The sequence below is a fragment of the Lytechinus pictus genome, chromosome 12 (assembly GCF_037042905.1).
Source record: "Lytechinus pictus isolate F3 Inbred chromosome 12, Lp3.0, whole genome shotgun sequence".
Taxonomy (NCBI): domain Eukaryota; kingdom Metazoa; phylum Echinodermata; class Echinoidea; order Temnopleuroida; family Toxopneustidae; genus Lytechinus; species Lytechinus pictus.
The window spans coordinates 28,697,779-28,723,220 of NC_087256.1; the positions used below are offsets into that span (position 1 = coordinate 28,697,779).

At 36.2% G+C, this 25,442-nt stretch overlaps 2 protein-coding genes across 2 annotated transcripts; one reads left to right on the forward strand and one right to left on the reverse strand.

The window, feature by feature from the left end:
- Positions 1-57: 57 nt before the first annotated feature.
- On the reverse strand, positions 58-5,103 carry LOC129272373 (BLOC-1-related complex subunit 7-like). The gene is made up of 5 exons (XM_064107593.1): positions 4,823-5,103; positions 4,374-4,436; positions 3,946-3,989; positions 1,850-1,870; positions 58-1,095 (listed from the first exon to the last, which is right to left on the reverse strand). The coding sequence occupies exons 1-5, from the start codon at positions 4,934-4,936 to the stop codon at positions 1,044-1,046; spliced, it is 294 nt and encodes a 97-aa protein (XP_063963663.1). The 5' UTR covers positions 4,937-5,103; the 3' UTR covers positions 58-1,043.
- Positions 5,104-8,410: 3,307 nt separating this feature from the next.
- Positions 8,411-25,190, forward strand: LOC129272374 (coiled-coil domain-containing protein 149-like). The gene is made up of 9 exons (XM_064107447.1): positions 8,411-8,568; positions 10,824-10,988; positions 11,769-11,822; positions 15,567-15,671; positions 16,990-17,106; positions 18,586-18,758; positions 22,694-22,766; positions 23,351-23,429; positions 24,332-25,190. The coding sequence occupies exons 1-9, from the start codon at positions 8,470-8,472 to the stop codon at positions 24,478-24,480; spliced, it is 1,014 nt and encodes a 337-aa protein (XP_063963517.1). The 5' UTR covers positions 8,411-8,469; the 3' UTR covers positions 24,481-25,190.
- The last annotated feature ends 252 nt before the right edge of the window (positions 25,191-25,442 follow it).

Below are 25,442 nucleotides of genomic sequence, written 5' to 3' on the forward strand. Positions count from 1 at the left end.
CAGTTCATCATTTTTTCTACATGAGCAGCTCTAGGGCAAACTTTTTTCTTTTTGGGGGGGAGGTGCATATCATAACTAAATCATATAAATGTACTGTTGCCAGAGGTTGTTTTTTTAATGAAAGTCTTTTTGTCACCATTACGCATACACAAATGTTGAAGAAATATGTTTTATACTTAAATAACATGTAAATCTTTTTTTTTTTATGATTGTTCAGGATATTGATGGAAAGTATTGACACTTGATAAGAAATAAATAAATGCATTTTGATCATTTAAACTTTTGCATTGTGATGTTCATCTGCATGGGATGTATGGTTATAATGTACATAAACCATCACCTTCATGTAACATGATACCATCAATCAACATTATTCATCTACAAAGACTAATGATCCTATATGAATTCAAGATCATCTGATTTAAAAAAAATCTACCGACAATCTTTTGCCATATCATCTGTGAGGGAAAATATTTCCTTCCACAAAGTTTGTTGAATAAACTTTTAAAAGAGGAATTGGATGCAGCACTGATTCTCTGCGTTTGGTGCCTTTATACTGGAGTACCAGTGCAACAAACGTTCTTGACGTCGATTGATCATGTTCCTTTTTTTTTAATGAAAGATCATTTTAGTTCATATCTTCTCACAAGCAAAACTGAAAGCCATCTGATTCTCAAACACCCCACAAAGTACCAAGTTACACAGTTAAAACGAGACTTCAAATTACAAGCTCATTTTGGTTGGACATGAAAACCAACTTGAACTTCACAACTCTGTTCTTCAGTAAAAATATGAAACACAGTAGCGGTAAGCAAGTTACACAGTTCAAACCAGACTTCAAGTAAAAAGCTCCTTTTGGACATGAAAACCAACTTGAGCTTCACAATAGCCGCAAATGGATGTAGAAACCTAAACGACATTAGACTCCATGAGCATTCAGAGAGTTCCTATGCAGCTGTTTCCATGATACGACAATCTCAAGTAACTTGCGGAGGTGACGTCCCAGATGACTGGGTCTCTGGAGAATCCTGATTGGTTGATTGTCACCTTTGGAGTGTGCTCAATTGATCTTGAAGATTATCCATCACTTCAACACTGAAAAGGGAGGATAAATAGAAGAATTTTTTTGCAAATTTGTTGAATACAAATGCTTAAAGTCATTTTGATTTCAGGAATGCACATTTCTTTTGAAAAGGTAATATATTTAGCATCATGCTCCAGTGTTCAACATGTCCCCCAGTGAAAGTGAGAAATTTTATTCATGTTGCTAAAGAAACTAGATACACGTATAAAATTAAATTAAATTCTGTACCCAAGGGAAAAGATACTTATGGAGAAAAACATTCCTGATAATTAAGTACATCAAGGCAATTGGGAGTGATATCCCTTCCACTTGTTGAAATTAACCAAAATGCTTATTAAAATTGACACGGTCTTTAATAGTGTTCTAATTGTTGGAAATTTACCAAAATGCCAATTAAAACTGATATGGTCTTAATGATCTAATTTGTTTAACAAATCTCATTTTCTTGTCCACTTTCAAAGTTTCAACACTATATTCTTATTTTAACCTTTTATAAAACATGATTTACTACCAAGGTTGGATTCCCCCTTTAAGTGTACTGATTTTTTTTTAAGAATATACAATGTAAAACAATCCAAAAAGGACAGTTGTTAGATTTTTGAAGGGTCTTTATCTATGAAAGAACTTATAGATACATTGCTGTGCAACATCAATTTAACTTTAAAACATCTTTTGAAAATTCATATTTATAGAAACACAAATACAATATTTCTATCATCCATTTCCTACTTTTAATGCAAATAAGGTAAGCACTCTTATACTCACTTTCTTTCAATCGCCTCTGCCCTGGAAATAATAAATTAAAAAATATAAATTAGATTATTAGAGCGTTACTTTAATTTCAAACACAGGGACAAAAATAATTTGTTTTCTTATTTTATGAATTAAAACTACATTTACTTGCTGACTTTTTTTTCTATTCTGATCATCTTTTTGTTTACCGGTATTGCTTCATACTAGCAATCATTTTGAAAGCTTTCACATGCAACTTTCTTTTCTTTTCACTAGAAATAGGGTAAATATACCTACAATATTAATTTTTAAGTGCTAATCTTTAAGACTAAATTTAAACCATAAGAGTTAGGCAAGGGTCATAATACTTGCCTTTCTATTTTGTGCTTGTTTTACTTGAACTTGAAGAGGGTAAATTAGAATTACCATGGATAGGCTTATATTTTGTTGTATTTTGACAAACCTGCCTACATCATTCAAATAAAATCAACTCATAATAGCTTTAATCATAGAGACTGACTTTTGTTTCAAAAAATTGTCTTTTCTGTTTCTGAAAATCTGTAATTCCGTTTCAACTTGATCTAAAAATGGAAATTCCGTTTTGTCACGGAAAATGTACACAGCAAAAACCTGAATTCCGTTTTGGCACAGGTGAATTCCATAAATTTTTACATGAAACGTATAAGAACCAAACAGAATTTCCGTTTTATTTACCGGTAAAATGGAAAATGACTGCCCCTACTTTAACTTAGAACCAATTGACTGATGAGTAATAGACCTAACAGAATGTAAGGTGATAGTTTGGCCTAGACAGATTTGTTTGTAGTTATTGTCAGCCTCAAGAGATTCTAAGGCCCAATTTTGAAAATGTGTTTAATTTGTGATTCGAAAACTGTGGTTTACGCAGATTTAACGCACAATTAGACTAATTATGCTTAATTCAGCACATATATTGATTGAATAAATGTATAGAAATACTAGTTCATAACCTTGGTAACAAAGCAGTCATTAAAGGAGAATGAAACCCTTGAAACCAGCTGAATCCATATCAAAGAGAAAAATCAAAGAAACGTATTGTTGAAAGTTTGAGGAAGATTGAATGCATAATAAGAAAGTTATGAGCATTTGAATATTGAGATCTCTAATGCCATGTAGATCCTTCTATTGGCAATGCGACCAAGATCTGTGATGTCACACACGTACAACTCCCTCATTACTTTAGTACTTATTTCACTTATATTCTCACTTTTATAGAGTCTATCACAAGGTGAGATGTTCTCTTTATGAGAGGACAAGTACAGAGGTTTCACAACATCATATCATTGATGAATCGTTTGTCATATGATTAGAATGAGCAAAAATACATGTTTTGGGGTATATTTTCAGTGTCCAAAAGGGGAGAGTTGTTCATCTGTGATATCATAGATCTTGGTTGCGTTGCCAATATGAGGATCTCCATAGCGTTAGTGATCTCGACATTAAAATGCTCATAACTCTTCTATTGCTAGTCCTATTTTACTCAAACTTTTGTTGATCTTATTCTTTGATTTTTCTGCTTTCACAAAAGCTAACTTGCTCCAAGAGTTTCATTCTCCTTTAAGCATCATAGCATGCTGAGACAAAACTGAATTCATTACAGGACGTCTCAATATCCATGCTAGAGCAATATCAATCTGGCGCTGCACAGTGGCTGAGCACTAGGCTCACAATACAGGGCAAAATAAATTTTTGGAGTATTCTATTTCAGATTTCTATTTCAAACAATAACTTATGGATTTTTTAAAGTGGATAGCCAGGGCTCGACGTTAGCAGTGGCCCGGGGCAACCAAAAATGAGAGACAGGCCACCAAAATTCTTTAAAAGCCTGCAATTGGTGGCCCAGTCGGGCTACCAAAGTTTTGATAAATTGTAATGTTTTCTATTGTTTTAGCGCCACCAAATTTGCTTTTCGGGCCATCAAGAATATGAAATTGATGATTTTGGTGGACCGATCAGGCCACCAAGAAAAAAAGTTAGCGTGGAGCCTTGGGATAGCCCTAACAGGCTAATAACTGAATAAACCACTGTTTCAGACCACAGATTCAAACAACCTTGCATATTTGGGGCATGGAGAATGGGTCGATACTTACTGAAACCTCAAATGGGATGCTAATATATCCATTTTCTTGAGTGTCTGTGAAAAGTGAAACATTAAAAATGAAAATTCATAATACATAAATGCATACCACTACCTTTGTTGTTTCAAGTGAAATATATTCATCCTATGCTTTTAAAGGCTCATAATTTTTTTTCAATAAATGTTCATTTGAAACAGTTATTATTGGACTAATTTGAACTGTACGAACTGATTAAAAAATATATCAATATTTCAGAAAGGTCAAAATTTCTTTACTTTAAATAACTGATTGGAAAATTTCCAAAAGGTAACAAGCAAGCAAGACTTTTCCTTTTAAAACACATGTGCAATAGACTCGATATTCTTTCACATTCAATGCAATGTAGGCCTAGGGCCTACACATACGATGTACCAATATTATGCAACACTTTTTTCACAAACCTGTAATGAGCTCTCCACTGTTCCTTCCTGCGAAGCAAAATTCTTGGCCGCATGAAGCAACATCTTTAAATTGAAGAGAAGAAAGAGCAGAAATAAATTAGAATTTTTAGAAGTCGACTCAAACTGAATTCCTTCCCCCTCCAAAATAAATCTTAAAACTAAAAGACTTTGTTAAATTGCTTACTTTATTTTATTTCTAGACGGATTACATGGATTACCTCAGCAGCATTGGCAATGGCATCACCATCCCCTTCATAACTAGCGTTAGATTGGGCTTGGTCTTTGAAGTTCTTGAATGTACAGTAAGCATATGTACTGTAGGCCTACTCATTACTGAACACCAAGGACATCCCTACTATTGGACGAGTGCGACAATGTAAGGGTGCGCATTAATACATAGGACGAATGGTAATCACGGTACATTCGTGTACACGCAGATCTATACTCACTTCACTGGATTTTGAGCTTCTCAACACTTGTCGGGCAAGAGATCCTAAATCCGTTACATTTTCTTGAATTTTCAAAGGAAGCCTCGGATCCATATTGTGTGGTTGCATTGTCATGATATTTGCGAAACAGCTGAAACGATAAATTTCAATATCGTTTTCACCGAAAAACGTCTTTCTTACACTGTTTTTTCCAGCGCTCTGCCTCTGGTCTTAACAATAGCGCTGCACCGACGATCGACACACCTACCGTACCAGTCGGCAGTCGCGTCGTCGGTGGATCTGGACTGTACCGGGACTGTACTTAAAATATCATATCAGAAGAAGAAGCTGGGACACAATTATTTTTGTTAATATCTGAAAATGTGAGCTAAACGGGGGGCTCGTTTTTTTTTTGAGGGGGCAAGAAATTCATATTTTCAGACATGGGTATATATGATATGGCTATACCTTGTATAACAGTGGCGTACAGATTGGGGCTTTGAGGGCTCCCCCCCAAAAAAAAATTTTGAAAGAGAGATGGGTGAAATATCACTGGAAATGTAGCCTAATTTTCTAAACATTTTGTAAAAATCTATCACAAAATTGGATTTTTGTAATAAAGTTGCAAAAAAGTTTTGCTCAATCACTCGCCAATTTTACACGATACGCCATATCTATATATAGCCCCCTCAAAATATTTGGCTCATTAAGCCACTGCCTTGTAACAAAATAAATTGCAGCTGTGGGGGCTTAGTCAATCCATTTTTTTTTCATTCGATCCTAATTGAAGGACAAAATTTGAATAATATAATTTCATACAATAAAATACAAAAAAAAAAAGAAATATGACATCATCAGCTGCTCATTAATGTTCCCAAATGCCTATATATAGGCCTTACCCTATTAACGAACGTGTTTAACTTTGTCATTATGCATGCTTAATTTTTTTTCTCTGTTTTTACCTTTTCTTCTAATAATATGCAATTTGCTCTACCACCAGGTGGTGATCATTTTGGGCAGGGGAAACAGTTTCCCCCACTTTTGAAGAATTAAAAAGTGCCTCCTTTTACCTGAAAAAAATCCCCCTTACATACGTGTCGCGATGCCCCTTTTATCTTAGAAGGAATTTTTTTGTGTTAACAGGTGCGGGCCCCTCTGCCCGTTGGCAGATCCGGGGGGCACATCGCGATCCAGCCCATGCCCCCCCCCCTTTGAGAGCCGTAATAAAAATGTATAATGTAAATATGCCGTTTGTACCCATAGTACCCAAGTGTGCCCCCCCCCCCTTTAAAAGTGAGGACCTTTTTGCTTGTCAAATTTTCATCAGAAAAATGTGCCCCCCCCCCTTGAAAAATCCTGGATCCGCCCCTGCCTTTTTAAAAGTGCCCATTCACATCAGATTATATTTTTTTGACTGCTCTACTCATGCCCGATCAGTGCCCGCATAATGCATTCCGTATAGCGTTTAGTTCCCTTCTGCAACTATACATCTTTTAAAATGAATAATCCCTTCTAAAATATGCACTGATTGCCTCATTTAGCTCATTTTGTTTTCATGGTGAATTTCTCCAGGGAATTTTTATACTTCAGTGTGCCACTTTTATCCTCTCATCAAGTGCCCGAGCCCAATATGAATATGCGCTTATTTACTTCTGATAGATTCCTCTATTCTTTTCTTGTTTGTTCAAAAATTTTAATAGAAAATTTATATTTATTTTTATAGAAAATTTTGATTTGTACCATTTCACCTCTGCAGGGGCAGCGGTTCTAACCAAATGGGACAAGGGGCACTTGCCCCCCATAACTTCCCATAGGAAAAAAAATATTCTTTTTCAAAATGGAATTAGTCCTATGCGGGATAACACTTTTGTTTTTCAACTGCACATTTTCGCTTCTGAAGTTGATCTCATATGAAATATTTCACTCCATTTTAGTAATTTTCTTTTTTTTTCGCCCCTGTTCTGGCACGTATATACAGTACAGAAAAGACATAATTGGGTGAATTCTATTTTACAAACATGTGATACCTATATGGAGAGGGCATTTGGTCTCTCACCTTACAGTGCCCCCCCGGAAGGCCAAAAAATGGTCCCTTACCCATTCCCTTGATATGTGTTGCTCTCTCCTAGTGATAAAATTATTTTTTCTTGGGGGACTTTTTTTCCCAACCATAATTTTCTCTTTAATTAGGTCATTTCATGAGAAATAATATTCTAGACCATTTTAAAAAATACAATAAAAAACAGATTTGTAATTAGCTCCAGAATCATAGTCAACAATGCATTTCGTCCAAACCGCAAGCGAGCGTGTATAGCTGCCAAAAGAGAAAGTGATCTCTTTCTCTGTGCGCCTCGATCGAAAGTAAAGATAAAGCTGTACCTACTTGTTTAGGAGGTCATTCAGGAAATACTTGTCAAGGGTATACTAATTGTTACCAATTCTTGTAAAGGGTAGGTTTTCACACGACAATATACTTGTTTAGGGATGCATTTTCAGAACATGGAAAGGCTTTTAGGGTGCTTTTCGGAACCCCATGGTCACGCATGGTATCCACTCCATCAATCGATCGTGCCCCCCCCCCCCCCCAGCCCCCGGGCAAATACTGCATATGGTTATAACTTATGCAGTATCCCCTTTCCCCTTGGAAATAAGGTTGACAAGCAAAAAGAATGATAATAATAGATAAACTATATTAATGGAAATGTAATTAAAATGATTGAATATCCGATTTGATATGTCGATCAGGCGCGTATCCAGGGGATACACCCAAAAATGAGTGATGATCGGCCTTTTTTTTTCTTCTCAATAATTTCAGGAGTCGAAATGTCCCTCATTCGTGAGTGATGACCCCCGTGATGACCTATATAGCTTCTTCTTGCTTGTCACTTTTTTCTGACAACGTCACTCGATCCGTAAAAGTTTTAAGTCTGACTTTGGATTCACACATGAATCAAGCGTACTATACTTTTCAAATTTTTGTAAATGGAAATTTTATGGAATAGAGATTGAACCAGCACCCATTGGCGGCGGAAGCCAAGAAATTTAGGGGGGTCCACCTGACATTTTGGGATGGACACAGGAAACAAAATTGACAAGCCAAAAAAAAAAAAAAAAAGGGTTATCAACAAAAAATTTAGGGGGACCGCCCCACCCATTTCAAATATAGGGGGACAGGACCCCCCCCCGCTTCCGCCGCCTATGCCAGCACCAATTGATTGGTTGTGGGTACTGTTAAGCAACCGCGGCCGCCCCCCCCCCCCCCCCCACTGGCCCCCTATTTTTCTTGCTTGTCAGATTTTAGGATATTCCAATTGGATCCAGTTGGAAACCAATTGGTTTCAACTGGTTCCAGTTGAAACCAGTTGCCTCCAATTGGTTTCAACTGGAACCAATTGAAACCAGTTGCCTCCAATTGGATTCAATTGGTTTAATAGGGAAATTGGAACAACTGGAACCAATTGAAACCAATTGCCAACTGGTTCCAGTCCCGGTTCCAGTTGCCCAAACTTGTCGGATGAAAATATTGACGAAACGCTCCCCAGGATGCGCGTCCAGCCTAGCCGGCCAGACGAAATTAGCGCTGCACTGCACTGCACTCAGTCAAAGTTCAGTGCACGAATTGTATGTTGTGATTGGGAAAGTAAAGGTCTAACGTCAAGTCGCGAGAAATGGCAGGATTTCGTGATGCACATAGTGGAAGACGGCGCAAAAATGGACCAGAAACATCCACAAGAAGTCATCAAGAATGGCAACAATTATGTGGGGAGGTGAGATCTATTAACTTTTCCATGATAGTATTTTAAACGAGGTGAATTTCTAATGACGTGTTAAAAACAGCTGTGCAAGATTTCTTCAGTCCCACGTGAGACAGAATTTGTTGTCAATATTAGTTATTACGACTGTTGCGGGATCGGGATTCGCCCGAGACGTACGCGAGAGACGTTAGATTTTCTGCATTATTTATTTTGGGAGTAACTTTAGTTAGATTCCATCCTCCTTGATTATGAGAATAACCAACCTAACACAAGCTAACTGCAGTAGTTTAGAACGAGGCAACACTAACCCAGAGAGCTCCCGCCCGCGCAGCGGGCGGGAGCCCAGAAGCTTACCGTGTATTTTACCATTGTCACCGGACTAGGGTGATTTATGGTCTAAATATTTCTCCAAATGAATTGTGAAAACGGAAAGTATACAATTACCACGATTATATGGATGAAGGTCTAACGAGTGGCAGATTCCTGACATCTGGGCACAGTCTGGAACCTCTAAAAAACGAAAAGTTCTCTCCTTCTACCCCGTCTCGATCGGCCATTTTTGTTAAAAATCGTAACAAAATGGCCGATCGAGACTGGGTAGAAGGAGAGAACTTTTCGTTTTTTTGAGGTTCCAGACTGTGCCCAGATGTCAGGAATCTGCCACTCGTTAGACCTTCATCCATATAATCGTGGTAATTGTATACTTTCCGTTTTCACAATTCATTTGGAGAAATATTTAGACCATAAATCACCCTAGTCCGGTGACAATGGTAAAATACACGGTAAGCTTCTGGGCTCCCGCCCGCTATGCGGGCGGGAGCTCTCTGGGTTAAGGCAACACATGACATGTATCAGTCACATCTGTCGATTCTGTGTAATCTATTCGCACTAACTCCTGTAAGTGTAACGTCGTTTGGTAAGCCTTATTTTTTCTTAGTGAAACGTTCCTTCCACGAAATATATTTTGAATTGGCCTCGCTCATGTTTGTTAAATATATTTGTTTTTTTGGCCTAATTTGTTGTTAATGCTCACTCAGATCACGAGGTCAATGTATATCATGAAATTGAATTTTCGCTTAAAAGTTTACCATGCTTACAGTGTTACACATTTTCATTATTACCTTATTTATTACCTTATTACCGGATGTACTGGAAAAATGCAGAAAGCTGCAGCCAAGTTTCCAGGTCTAGCTTTCGTCCAAGCTCGATCTTCTTCCACAAGTATAATATATGTGTGACAGTGTCAGTTTCCAGTTTAATGAATAGACCTAATTCGATTTTGTAGTACTATGCTATGTTTTGCAAGGTTAGTATTTACTTGCATTTTATTCTTTTCATTTCTTTTTGTTGTTTATCTTTTGATTGTACTCATCTTTCTTTCATCTCTTATTATTTCTTACTTAATACTTTTTAATTTCTTTCTTCATTTAAATTGCACTTTCCTTTGTTTTGTTTTTCCTTATTTTAAATTTGATTCTATTTTCTTACATTCTTTAGAACTGTTTCTTTTGATTATTTCTTTATTTATTTTTCATTGCCTCTCTATTGATTTTTTTTCTTTTCTATTTTTTACTAGTATTCTATTTTCTATCTCTATTCATTATTTTCTTTTATTGTTCTTGTCTTTTATGAATTCTTTTTCATTTATTATTTTTACATTCTTTCTTTTTTAAAGCTCTTAAATTTTTGTTCTTCATCTTCCTTTTTTTCTTTGATGTTATATCTTTCTTTGATAATTTGTGCTATTTCATGATTTTCCTTGCTTCTTTCCTTCCTTCTACTTTTGTCTTCTTCCTTAATTTATCCTACTTTCTTCTCAGAATTCTTGTCCAAATTCATGCCATTCCTATGACATAAATGTTTTTTTGTTCTTTCACATTCTGAAAAAAAAGGTTAATCAGACAAACTTTGTTTAAAAGTTACTCTCATTCCTAATTCTGTTTAATTGAATTGTGATTTTATCACCTCTTTCTTGCGTCTTTAGCATTCCCCATGACGATACCTCCAATAGTCTGCAGGAACAGACCCAGATTGAAACTTTGACTAACAAGTGGGTATTCGCACAAGACTAGCACAATTTTATACAACTTCTAAAAGTGGGACCTTCTGTGCTGTGCATAAGCCACAGCCATGGATTTAGACTGCATATATTCAGACCACTTTGCTTGAATGAAGGGTTTACACAGCAAATTAGATGTTTGCTTCATGTCATCATTTTCATACGTGTACACTCATGACTCATATATTGGTCTTTGTCTCTTTTGCAGTTCAACATTTGTAAGAGAAAGCTCCAAGCCAAATCAGATGCCCTTCTTGTTCTTGCCAAGGAACTTGACAACGTGAGACAAGAGAAAGATGCTTATAAACTCATGGCGGAACAACTTAGAGAAAAATTCCATGAACAGAGGAAAAAATATGAGGAGAGAGAAAGGGTAAGGAGTTTTTTTTTTAAACTCATAAAGATGGGAGGGGCGGGGGGTTCATATAGAGCTAAATTTGACCAACAGTCAGTGATGCTTACAATGTACATGTAAGTACCAAGTGCAAGTGATAATTAACACATAATCTAATTTTTATAATGATTATGCTTTCCATGAGCATGATATGATCAATTTTCTTGAAATGCCCCCTGATTTAAAGTGTTAAATGTATTCCGTTAGAGAGTTTGAAAAAATGAAAAGTATTTGATCATTATGCAGTTTGTTACACTTTCTCCATAATATGTAGGCCTATGTCATACTGAAGAAAGTTAAGTTGCCTACCGACAATCATTCATGAACTATGTCCCCCCCCCCCCCCTCTTAAGTGTCTATTTTTCAAGACCATGGATAGAAAATAAGAAAATTGTCCACTGTTTTAAAATGGGGAAAAATACATGTATAGACTTTTCTCTGGATTCCGTTTTAATGTTCATGTTTTCATAGAACAAACCAGGGTCCAATAACACAGGTTAGCAATGATCGTAGAACATTTTTCTACGATTGATTCCATTGACTGCAATGTACAATCAATTGTTAAATCAAGCTTACGATTAATCGCTAACCTTTGTGTTACGGGACCCAGAACTAGTTCAATTCATGCTTGAAATTTTATCAAATATTAATAGATTTTGTTTACTTTAAATTTTACAATTCTGGTGTATCTTTATTTTAATTATCATTCATTTGATGACTACTGGTGATATTTCTGATGTTCATAATTCATCATTTTAGGCACTTGGGTTATCTCTACATGATGGCGACCCACTAGCCGAGCGGAGAAACCATGTAAGTACCAATGGATGATAGAGTTGATTGAGATGTTATTTTTTTTCCTATTTTCCACCCGGGTGGGAAATATATGGGAAAAAAAATGTTAATGCTTCAGATGTACAGAGAGGGACAGGGAAATGCTAGAATATTCTTGAAAGTTGAGAAACACAAGGGCAATACCTGAAAGTATTCAGGAAGTATATTTTGTAGTATTTCCCTGCATTTCTATGATCACTATTTCCCATTTTCCTCAAAAATTATCCAGCTGTAATTACCCGTATTTACCACTGGTATTTCCCACATCAGCCAACCCTGTTTGAAGTTAAAATATTGCAGAGCTATACGTGCCAGGAAATGTATTGAAAAGACTGATCACATAGATTCAGTGTATTGTAAAGTTTGGTACATATTTAGGTAAATTGCCAATTCGTCTACTGCCAACTTGTACACTCACCACATGGTCTACTTTCATTTAGTCTAATGTCATTCTGTCCATCGACGTTTCATCTAACAACCATTTGGTCTAATAATCATTTGGTCCAATCATCACTTCGTGTAATCACCATTTCATCTATAATCCTTTCATCTCATAACCAGTTTTTCTAATATCCAGTTCATTTTCATTTAATTTGCACAATTAACACTTAGTCCAAACAGAGTATATGGACTAAATGACTATTGGACCAACTGGTTATTACACGAAATGGTGAGTGGACGAATTGGCAATTATACCATGTGGATAGTGGACGAACCGATGGTATACCAAATGATAGTTGACAAGTTAGCAATTGGACGAATTGGCATTAGACAAATTGGAAATAAACCCATATTAAAGCCTGATTTTATTGTGCTTTCATACACTCCCAAGTTGTTAATTACCTGTAGCCTGTGATAGTTTGTATGACAGGTTGTCATCTTCCTTAAACAGTGACTAATCGGCAACTGATAATTTTAGCGCCAATTAGTTATCACCCAGGTTTGAAGCCCAAGTGATAACGATGGTGCTCTCTCCAGGGCTTCAAATCTGGGTGGTTACTAATTAGCTCCAAAATATTACATCACTGATTAATCACCATTTAAAGAAGATAACTTCCTGTCAACAAAACTGTCACAAGTAATTGATAATTTGGATTTGTACCTAACGAACTTTAGAATCATTCAATATCACTATTCTGATAAACATATTTTGTGATTAACAAAGGCTTTTTAAAGTTTGTTAATTCCCCAAACATATCGCTATTACAATACATTAATAGATTATATTATGAATATGTATGCCCTAAAACAATGATATAGATAGAGGATACCAAATAAAATGTGCTTTTATGAACATTTATTTTGAGTGTGTGCCAATTCAAAATAAAATATCTGCCTTTTTTTCTAGTTGGTACGTAATACAATGTTAAGCCCTGATTAATATTAAGAGTAAAGTTGTTAAGTATGTAAACAGGGCCAGTCCCTGCTGTCTGTAGAAATGACCTTTCATTGCAGTTATATAAAACATTATAAAAAGGTCAACTTAACCAAAACATGTAAGAAAACAACTTTTTGAAATGTTGATATATGGAAATGAAAACATTACAGCCCGAGTGGATTGGCGCTGATTAGAGACTGAGAGACATGTGCCCTCTATGTTAGCTTTGGGAAAGGGCACTTCCAAACAACAAGGTCCAATCTGGACTACCCTTATAGCAGTGCATAATATGTAGGCCTACTATTATAATCTTCTACAGTACATATGTTCATGTAGACATTAAAAAATGTGACCTTTACCATGTAAGTGGTTTATTTGTTTTTTCTAAGCTTGGCATTTGATATTGCTGCTAACAGCTGCATGCCATATCAATAACATGTGGTAATTTAAAGGGTAAATTGCCAATTTGTCCACTGCCAACTTGTCCACTCACCACATGGTCTACCTTCATTTCATCTACAGTAACAACCAGTTGGTCCAATAACCATTTGGTCCAATCATCACTTCCTCTAATCACCATTTTGTCTATTACCATTTCGTCTAATAACCAGTTGGTCTCCTACCCATTTTCTTTTCATCCATTTGCACAATTAACACTTTAGTTTAATTAGACCATATGATATATGGACTAAATGGCTATTGGACCAACTGGTTATTAGATGGAATGGCATAGACTAAATGAAAGTAGACCATGTGGTGAGTAGATGAACTGATGATAGACCAAATGATAGTAGACGAGTTGGCAATTGGACGAATTGGCATTAGACGAATTGGAAATAAACCATTTAAAGTACTTGTGATTCAATAAGCAGTAAGCACAGTCCTTTCATTGTCATGAAAGGATTATACATGAATTACCTGGACACAGGTAGTTTGTAATAGTGAAGAAGCAAATATTTAAAATTTAAATGTACAATTATGTAATTTACCATCTTTTTCTAGTATAGTTTTATACTTTATAGAAAAATGAATGTAATTATCTTTGATTTAATTTGGAAAATCTATACACTATAATTCTGGTATGTCTAAACCTTGGAGTTAAAAAAAAATATAACCAACTTTCCCATTCACAGGTAGAAAAAATATATAACCCAAAGTGAAAAAGTTGGAATATGTATCTCTCTCTCAGTAACCAGATTTATGAATTTAGCAGTGCAACAAGTTACAACCATAATTTTGATAATCGTGATAAATGTATGTAAATATTTATTGTCTGTGTAAAAAGAATGCACTAAAATTTAATGCGCATTGGTGAACTTATGAAATTTTGATATACTCTAAAATCGTCTTCATGAAAATTGGTAGTATTACATATATATATATATATATATATATACAGTGCGTCCCAGAAAAAACGAAACAGAGATTTATCGATGATTTATCATAACTTAATCACAAATACAATAGACAAATGACCTACCACTGTAAAGCTTAGAATCTCCTCTTTCATCTGAAATTCTTTAGATTATTTCTCATTCACGCATGAGTGAGCAAAAACAGTTTGAAGAGGGGATACCAAAAAGTCATTTGGCGGGCTGTATCTGGGTTTCAAAAAGAAAACCACATTTTAAAAAAGTTCAATATTTGCTTTTTAATTTGATACCTCAGTTACAAAAAATGGTCAAGAAATGACAAAGTTCTGGTTATTTGAAATAAGGCTTGAATTTCAATAATTTCATAAAATTAAGAGGTTGTACAGGCTAGCGTTCAAACTCACTTGACACTCCTTTTTTTTTTACGATCAGCCATGCATTAAGTCTTTTGTTAACCATGCGATAGCTTCTGTGGGAAACCGGTGAAAACAGGTTTATTTTATGAAATTATGGAATTACAAGCACTGTTTCGAGGGAACATAACTTTTTTACTTCTTGACCACTTTTTGTGATTAAGGTATCAAATAAAAGAGCAGATATTGAACTTTTTAGGCATGTGATTTTCTGTTTGAAATTCAGATACCCCCCGCCAAATGAGTTTTTGGTATCCTTTCTTCAAATTGTTTTTGCTCACTCATGCGTGAATGGGGAATAATCTAAGTAATATCAGATGAAAGAGGAGATTCTAAGCTTTACATTGGTAGGTCATTTGTCTATTGTATTTGTGATTTAGTTATGATAAATCATCGCTTAATCTCAGTTTCGTTTTTTCTGGGACGCACTGTATGTATATATACATATTATATTACATATATATGTATTTTGTCTCATTTAATTCATTGTTTTTCTCTGTGGTTTTTTTTCCTGACTAAACCCTGTGATTAATCTTTGCTGTTTTAATTTTCTTTCCAGACCCTTGTGCAGATTCTGTGTGAATCCCGAGCAAAGAATCGCAAAGCTGAGTTAGAGTTGGCAGATCTACGCCAGAAGCTATCGGAAGCAGAGGGAGATATCAAGGTAACGTTTTGTTCTCGGGAAGGTTAAATATACCTCCCATCCCCCCACCCCTCCTCTCCTCTTACCTTGAGGATCTAACAGTGGCACAAATTTTGCTCCAGTGACAATTGCTCCCCTTTCCCAGAGGATCAAACATTACCCCCCCCCCTCTCTCTAGTGGATCAAGCATGCATGAGTTTGTTCAGGCTAGGTATCCCTCGCAGTCAGGGAAGCTTACTTTGTAACTTGCATTTTATGGCTTCCTAAATGAAGGAAAAGAACCAGATGACTGAAAAATTAAATGAGGATAAATACATGTTAATTTCACAGTGTCGACATTATCACTCCCTAAAAGATTGTAAAATGAATTTAACATTTAGGAATTTATTTTAAACTCATTATTTCAATGAATTGGAAGTCTAGCTTTGTATATATATTATACCTTATTTTTCAAACCTACTTTATTTCTACATTTCTTTCTTCAGTTATGCACAAGACGGGCTATGTTCCTATGTGAAATGCACTAGCTGAATATTCTTATCTGACCCAAATGAATAAAAGATGATAAATTATATCAATAGTTGAAGAGGAATTTCATCCAATGGAGATAAATGTTCAAAACATTGAATTGAAAGTTGATGAAAGTTTTCTGTATCATTGAATAGCCCATTTCTAATATATTGGGAATTTATTGAAACAACCACCAGTGCATTTGCAGTAGTTTCAGTTTTGTTGATTTATGTTTTGTATTATTCTTACAGAACTGATATTGAAGGTTAAATACTTGCATGTATACTTAGATCAACTAGTGGCGTATTCATATTTTTGTTTTTCCTTCCATTCTTGTATAGCTGATATTTGGGGCCCGTCACATAAAGTCAAGACGTGCAACTATGATAACTTTGCCATTATTTTTACTACCATGGAAACCTAAGATGTGATAGGCTTCTGAGCCCTGTTACCACAGTAGTTGACATAATGGCAAAGTTACCATATTTTCAATTCTTTATGAGACAAGTCCCGTTGACACGACATTTGCTCCCGCGACAATTTCTCCGATTTTAATATCTCAGAGGCCTGGCATAGGATTAGAGTTAGGATTGCAAGAGAGTGTTTGGTTCAGAATAATGTAAAAGATTAGGATTGGGGTTTATTTAGTTTTGGGTTAGGTTTTATGTTTCGCTTAATGTGCAGATTTTCCATCGGAGGAATGGTCGCTGGAGCAATTGTTGCCGGAGCAAATGTCATGGAACCCAAGTCCCTGTACTTGGAACAGTGAGTGACGTTTTCATTCATTTGATATTTTCATTTTTTATTTCTCGCCTATACTATACCATAGCTTCTGAGAGAGAGCATAGCTAGACAGCGTATCGGTGATGAAGGGATTGGCACCAGGCACTTCCCTGCTCACGAGAGGGAAGAATTGATTAGACAGCTGGAGAAGTCAAGAGAACAGGTTTGTACACCCGGGCCCCCGACAAAGAGTTACTATTGATCCGATCAATCTCAACTCTATGGAAATCCATCTATCCCTACCATAATTTTATCTACAGGAAATTTGCACAATCTCCTTAGTAATCAAAGAGAATCACACTGAGTTTTCAAGAGAATGATGAATTTATGCATATACATCGTATCTAGAAAATATTTTGAACAAATCTGTATTTTAAATGTTGATGTTGCTGGCCGTCCATAGTTGTGATCTATCAGATCAATTGCAACTCTTTGTAAGAGGGGGCCCTGTGGATGTTTCATAAAGCTGTTACGAGCGATTTCTTGAACGACTGGTGACCTTTCCTTGAGGTAAATATGTGCGCCAAATTTTCATTGGTGCTGATTAAGCTTGTAAGAAAAGATCGCCAGTAGTTCGTTAAGTCGCTTGTTACTTCCGAACAGCTTTATGAAACACTTGTAAAAGCTGGGAAGTATGTACTTAAGATGTCAGGGAGGTCCATAGAAATGCCAAAATATGCTTAAGAAACACCTGGGGAGCGTTTCATGAAACGACTTGTCAGACTTTTTATCTGACAAGTCCCATTTATCCGACAGTTGCCATAGGAACTGTGCTTCTCAGCCAATCAAAATCAAGGAAAGATGTCAGATCTGACAACTTGTCGGATGGAAATGTTGATGAAACGCTCCCCTGGGCAGTGTTACCTCAACGTTTTCTTCCGACAAGTTGTCAGTTCTGACAACTTTCCTTGATTCTGATTGTCTGAGAGGCACTGATACTATTGTAACTGTCAGATAAAACGTCAGAAAAGTTATTTCATGAAACGCTCCCCTGTGCAATACCTGAAAATATTAAATGAGGATATTTTGGTTTATTTCCCTGCATATCCACCTTTTTCCCATTTTCATCAAAAATGATCAAACGGGTATTCACAAGTATTTATTAGCAGTATTTCCTTGTCCGGCTTATCCTGCCCTTTGGTTGATTTGTGTTTTATGTCAATATACATTATTATTATTCTTCACCAAGAAGAAGTGTACATTATTTCTATTCTGCGCCAAAAAAAACCACTGTAGTTTATTCTTTTTATTTCTGGTCAAAGTAAGATAAACTTTGCAAAAGCAATATCTTCAATATAATATCTATTCACAATGGATTGAAAACTTAGAGTGAGACATGGTGGCTAAGACTGATGTTCAACAAGAGACTACTACTGAGTACTGACCCCCAAAATGAAGAAAGAAAACTCTTTAATTTGTTATTTCTATTCAAATTCAAATCTAGTTGAGGTAGCCGTCATATAAACAATATCTTAAATCTTGCATCTTTCTTTACTATAGATTGAAAGCTTTGAGCGAGATATGGTGGCTAAGATCGACGACCAACAAGAGACTACTACTGACCCCCCCCCAAAAAAAAAAAATGAAGAAAAAAAATTATTTCCATTCAAAATCAAGTTGAAATTGCATCTTTTTATGATAGATTGAAAGCCTGGAGCGAGATATGGTGGCGAAGATCGATGACCAGCAAGAGTTTGTAACGGAGAGGGATTATTACCGAACCAAGACAGAAAGGCTCAATCAAGAACTCAACTACGTCTTAGGAGGAGATGACAGGAGGATCATTGACGTTGATGCCCTCGTCATGGAAAATAAGTAAGTCATTTTTTAGTTGGAAAGTTGAGGATGGATTCCTGTTCTGGTTAATAAGCTTAGCTTGTTTTAGTGGCCTAAACATAGTTCAGACCTGCCAACCAGTACGTTTTTGGCGTAATAAGTACGTTTTTGCAACCAAAATACTGCAGTACGTTTTCTCTTTAATTTTTTTTTTATTTTTTTTTTTTTTACAAAATCGTAATTTTTTGAGAAAAATCATCTCTATATGTCTCTATTTCATAAAATTTACACAAATATGGTTATAAGATCAATGTAATTTCAGGTAACTTGTTTTTTTTTATAATCATTTTGTTAAAACCAGGGTGAGATATACACATGTTTAAAAGTTTTTTTTTTTCATCTGCAAGAGCAGTGCGCCTTTTAGCTTGCATGCAGCTTGAGCGACGCGATGAGCGAGTGCGCCACGCATTTTATTATGAAATACACTTTTTTGGGGGAAAATACACTCTTTTTTATCACGGAATACACTTTTTCATTGCCAGAGGTTGGCAGGTCTGATAGTTTAGTGTGTGTGTGCAGCGCTTTGTAACCAAATGGAAAAGGTGCTACATCAAATGTCTATTGGATTGGATGGGCACCCCACCACTGTCTGACCTACCTACCTACCTATCCTCCAGATGCCTAGTGGCACATAGGGCCTCCACCGAACGTCTCCACCTTTGCCTATCAGAGGCCACAGCTCTGGCTTCTGTCCATGTCCTCCATCCAGCCAGGGTCCTTTCTTTTTCCTCTGTTCGTCGCCAAGTTGTTTTGGGCCTGCCCCTTTTCCTTTTCCCTTCTGGTGCCCAGGTCAATGCTGTGTTACAGATGCTTGCAGGTTCCCCCCTTAGTGTGTGCCCAATAAATTTCCATCTTCTCATTATTGTAGTGCTCAGTTTCTCCATTTTGGTCTTGTCTAAAGAGCTCTTCATTGCTTACGTGTTCTTGCCATTTTATCTTCATTATTCTTCTTAAACACTTCGTCTGGAAAGTATCGAGTTTCTTTTTGTCCCCTTTTGTCATTTTCCATGTTTCAGATCCATACCACTGTCTGACCTTGAATATTATTTGTTTATGTTTGTTTATTTTGAATAGAATGAGAATAGAATGCAGTTTTTACTTCATATGATAGCACATGTATTCTTAAAAGTAACATTGAAACATCAGGGTTGTATATACTGTTTTCTGTTAAATAGTGAAAGGACCCCCTCTACTGTCTCCCCTTAACTATGTTATAGTACTTTTATTCATTCCCTCATCAAGGACTTTGTGAAACATGTTTTATGAACACTAATTGTCCAAGAAGTGTTTTCAGAAGTTACAGGGGTGTACACTGTACATATGGCTCTAACTCTGCCTCAAACTTTGCCACCTGATATTATGGACAAATTAGAGATGGACATTGTATTACAGATTATATTGGACCCTACTGTATGAACTTTTCAGGGGCTTTTTAAAAAATAGTTTTCTAGATGGGTGTTTCATAAAGCTATTTGTTAATTCTGAATGTTTTTACAAATGACTGGTGAATCTTTCATGTGCTGAATAATATATCCTATGTGCATACCTGATGTGGCACCCAACAATGACTTAATGAAAAACCCACCAGAGCTTTTCGGGGCAGGGGGGGGGGTGAATTAGCCCAGAGCCCCCCCCCCCCACCCATGTAAATTACCCCTGCTACACTAAACATAATAAATGTCACATTAGAACATGAAAGTTTATCCGACCCCACTTTTTTATTACATGTAGCTGTAATACAATCGGTTTATATGCACCATGTCTACCAGCAATTGCTGTTCTTCTCAGACACATGAGCTTAACTAATTTGTTGCACATAGACTATCGATTTGGTCTACACTATCATTCTAATGCCCAGTTCATCTAATTTCCACTCCATCTACTTTATGTGGGTACGTCGTGGTCTAGTGGTTCTGACTCTTGCCTTTCAAACAGAGGGTCGTGGGTTTGAATCCTAACCATGGTGTGTTTTCCTTCAGCAAGAAATTTATCCACACTGTGCTGCACTTGACCTAGGTGAGGTGAATGGGTACCCGGCAGGATTGATTCCTTGAATGTACGAGCGCTGAAAGGCAGCTCGAGCTAAAGCCAGGGTAATGATAATTATAATAATGCGCCTTGGAACAGATTATTTCTAGATAGATGGCGCTATACAAATGCCTATTATTATCATGTTGCTTGATGATATGGTGATAATTTAGACACTGTCTGTGCATTCAAGGATAGACCAGTTCATTTTATTTTTAGGGTTCAGTTAAACCTGTTGAATTACATTGATGGCAATTTGACTCTCTGGTTTCCATTTCTACTTTGTCATTATATGCACACCTCAATGATCTCATATAACCTACCATCAAAAGATTTTTTTTTTTTTTTTCCCCTCATAATCGAGGATTTATTGATGAAACAAAATAAAATTCAGCAATACAAAGTATACAAATCAAGACAGTATCTTCTAGGGATCATCATGGCTTATAGAATATTACATCAGATGAATTCAAATATAGTGAAATATTCTTCTTGGTAGCCTATTGTCTACTTTATGCATCATTTCATTTAATCAGATTTTTCCTGCTCTTTCTCTTTTAAACACATGAATAAGACCATTTTCTCTTCTATCATACTGAGTTAAATTTCTTTCCAGAATAAACTTATAAATACACCACAGAGCTATTACTAAAATGATGTATAAATCCTCATGTTCTAGAATGAATAAACAATTTATGTCGATTTGTATTTCTTTATGAAAAACATCTTTGATAACTCTTTGTAAATAAACAAAAAAGGGTTCATTTAACTCGCAAGTGAAGAATGCATGGGTAACATCTTCTTCGACTTTACAGTGTAGGCATTTGTTATCGTTAATAGCTACATTAAAATAATACCTGCAGTATATGTCATAAAATTTAATTCTTTAAATAACCTTTTTTGTCACAGTAAACATTAATGTATTTTTTATGGCTTCTTTAGTCTATATTTTGATAGGTCATGGGTAGACTTTTAATCTACCAGCATAATAAAGGTTTTACTTTCGGTATTAAATTGATATCATCATACATGCATGTGTATACCCATATAGTGGGCGCGTCGTGGTCTAGTGGTTCTGACTCTCGCCTTTCAAACAGAGGGTCGTGGGTTCGAATCCTAGCCATGGCATGTTTTCCTTCTGCAAGAAATTTATCCACACAGTGCTGCACTCGACCCAGGTGAGGTAAATGGGTACCCGGCAGGATTATTTCCTTAAATGCACTGAGCGCCGGTGATGGTAGCTCGAGCTAAAGCAGGGGTAATAATAGCAGCGCTTTGTATCCTCAGGCAAAAAGCTCTTTATAAATCCAGCTATTATTATTATTATGTGAGGGACACATTGTTTTATGGGCATCTGACTTGGTTACATAATTTGATATAAAATAATGTCTTATATTTAGGGAGAGTTATACAACTTTCACAAAAGACCACATTTATGCTCATATTTATACCCCAATTTTTTGCCAATATGTTTCTGTTATAAGTGGTTAGAATGGCTATTTTTTTTATATTTCAGATCAGATTTTGATAGCCAATATGTGGTTCAAATGAATTTTATATCTTAGAATTTTACATTTGTAATAAAATTGGAAAATATGTGATTTAACCGAACCGAACCTCACCTATAACTATCATTGCAATTGAGCGTCACAGAAAGTTTGTAAAATTGGTGCATTTATTATCTTGCATTGAATGAAAAATGTCTCTCCGTAGTTCTGGGCGAGAAGGGCCAGAAAACGCATTACAAATTATTGTATGATGTCATGTACTTGTAAAGTTATTATTCACTTTTAACAATTTCTGGAGTGCCATTAGGCCTCTGCCAATGTCAAGCCTTGATGTAAATGTATACCAATGTGTCAGCTCTTTTTTCCGTTTTGTGATAGATATTTGAAGGAGAGGATGAATCAGAGTCTGGAAGAAAAAGCCACACTGCAAGCAACGATCAACAAATATAAGGTACGGATTTAGGCATGATTAAAAGACCTTGGCAAAAGGAGCATTCTTTTTAAGCAAATGTTGTGTGAAGCATTCCTAAATCATGTCTTGTTGCTGTTGGTTTGCTAGTGGAATTGATTCTTTTGTTTGTATTGTCTCCAATAATCTCTATCTCTATATATATCATTATTTCAATGAATTATTTTCATTTCATATTATGGTTTGTGTTCAAAGCTACTTTTCATTTAAATCACCATATCTGATGTCGTCCCCATTGAAAAGCTAGAATATTCTACCTGGCATTTATACTCAGTCTGTTTTGATTTGTCATTTATTAAGTGAATACAGTATGTGACCACAAAATGACTGAAAATACAACTCTGATTCCGCATGATTACATTGCCACATTTGGCCCCACTAATGACAAATTGAAATTAGGCGGAAAAAAATGAAATGTCACGCAACAATAACAAAGACACTGATCATACAGATTTGTGTATGAATTGAAGAATTTTTGAATGGTTTTTATAGGAGTGTAAGTATTTTCTTTGATAATTATTGAATTTTTAATTCTATTTTGGATGATTATATTTTCATTTACATAGACTGCTCTTGAGAGGAGGAGAGGTAAAGGGATCACCAAACCAGGTGGGGGATCGGGTGCTGTTCTATCTACCAAAGATGGTATGTCCACAAGATGAAAGTATCATTGTCAGGCCCAGTATGCATCTCTACCCCGCCTCACATTATCGCTCCCACTGTTGTGCGATCCATTTTGAATGCCACGTTTGGCTTTTCATAGCTCAACATGAAAAAAAAATGAACCGTGCTAACCCGTGAATTTATTTTACCATCACCATGACTGTTCCAATATGATCTGATCAATATCAGCATATTCGTTGGAGCAAAACATGCTCAGAAATTCACCAAAAATGTTCCAAAATGCTTGGAATCCAACAATAGAATTAATGTCACTCTCCCATGCATTTAAAATCCTTGTCATATGAATCATATTTCCTAGAATAGCAAAGAGAAGTATACTAAAAAAGAAGAAACCTTTAAAAAGGTGGCCCATACACTTGTTTCTGCTGATCACTTTTATAGCCATGGCGTAATTTCCTTCAGCAAGAAATTTATCCACATTGTGCTGCACTCGACCCAGGTGAGGTGAATGGGTACCCGGTAGGATTTATTCCTTGATCGCTTTAGCGCCTATTAATATGGCGGCTCAGCTACAGCCGGGGTAATAATATGATACCATGTATCAAAGCACAGTTGAGTATGTGCCCATAGTAACTGCGCTATATAAATGGACATACATGTATTATTATTATTGTTATATTCTAACATATGATGTTTGCAGTTAAGTACAGACCACAGAAATAACAGCTGTCTTACAGCTAATCAATCGGCTTTTATATCCTTGTAATGTCATTGTGCGTAAGGTTAGAAATATGCAGACAGTAACTGGGGAATGTCCTCAAGTAAAAAAAATGAGCAAAATGGGGATTGGGTGTACATGGTTGATTGTTTAATAGAATTGCCCAAAAGATGAACTAATTTCATGTACTTTTTTCAAATTTCAGTTGAGAATCTGCTTGCACAGGGAAAGTCCGGTGGAATCTCGGCATCACCGTCGTCTGTAGGTGACCTTCAGGCTCTCGCTACGTCTCTCTTGGAAACGGTTCATGATAAAAACATGGCTCTATCTCATCAAAAGAACACGAACAAGTAAGTGAATCTCTGATGTTGGAAAAAAAAAAAAACTTACTCATGGTGATTTGCTGGTCTCTCCTCCAATTAACTGATCTTTGGTACGTGTAGGTTGACCACTTTATCAAGGTTTTCCATACTCATTTACAAATAATGCAGTGGCATCGTTACATGCACAGATTTTGACTCTCATCAACATTGGGCCTCCATTTTACATCCTATCAGAGGGACTGGTGTTTTCCATTGTGACATAGTCTGTATCTTGTCTGCTAGTGAAGACTAGATGCCAAAGTCTCTCACTGTGTCAAATAGGCAGCCACAGTACATAGTAAATCTAGTCTCACTTCTTCAGACTCTGGATTATGCACCATGCAAATTTGCGTAAAAACCAGACTAGCCTGTATCTGTGAAACGAGGGAGGACCCGCACAGTAAGACACCACGCATGCTTCAGTTATCCACCCGGGTTTGACAGGTGGACGCTTTACCGACTGAGCCAACTTGCTCCTTTAAAGGTGGTGGGAAGAGCTAATATTGGAATTATTGCCAAGTCCTTACACATTCTATGGTATTACTCCTACAAGATCAAGCTGTGACCTTGCCCCACGCTAAACTGTCCATGTGGGACCGAACAATCCTTCATTCTACTATAAAGACGTGCATATCTATTGCACTCTTACAAATTAAATCCAGATGGATACTAATATGTATAATAATGGTTAAAGATGTTGCCAAGAGAAAATAAAATGAATAAGAAGCACATACGTGTATAAAGCAATTGCTTTAGGTCTAGTCAAATCTGTTTTTTAGTGTCCATATGTACTGTTAAGAAGGAGCACCTGTCTTTAAAGGCAACAAATTTGGTTTCCAGGGAATAGAATTCCCTATTGAAGCATCATTAAAGGGACCTGTTCAGAAAGGCCACTTTTCTTGTCACCTTTGGATTTGTTTTTGTTTTTTTGTATATAGGTTTCACTGTATTATG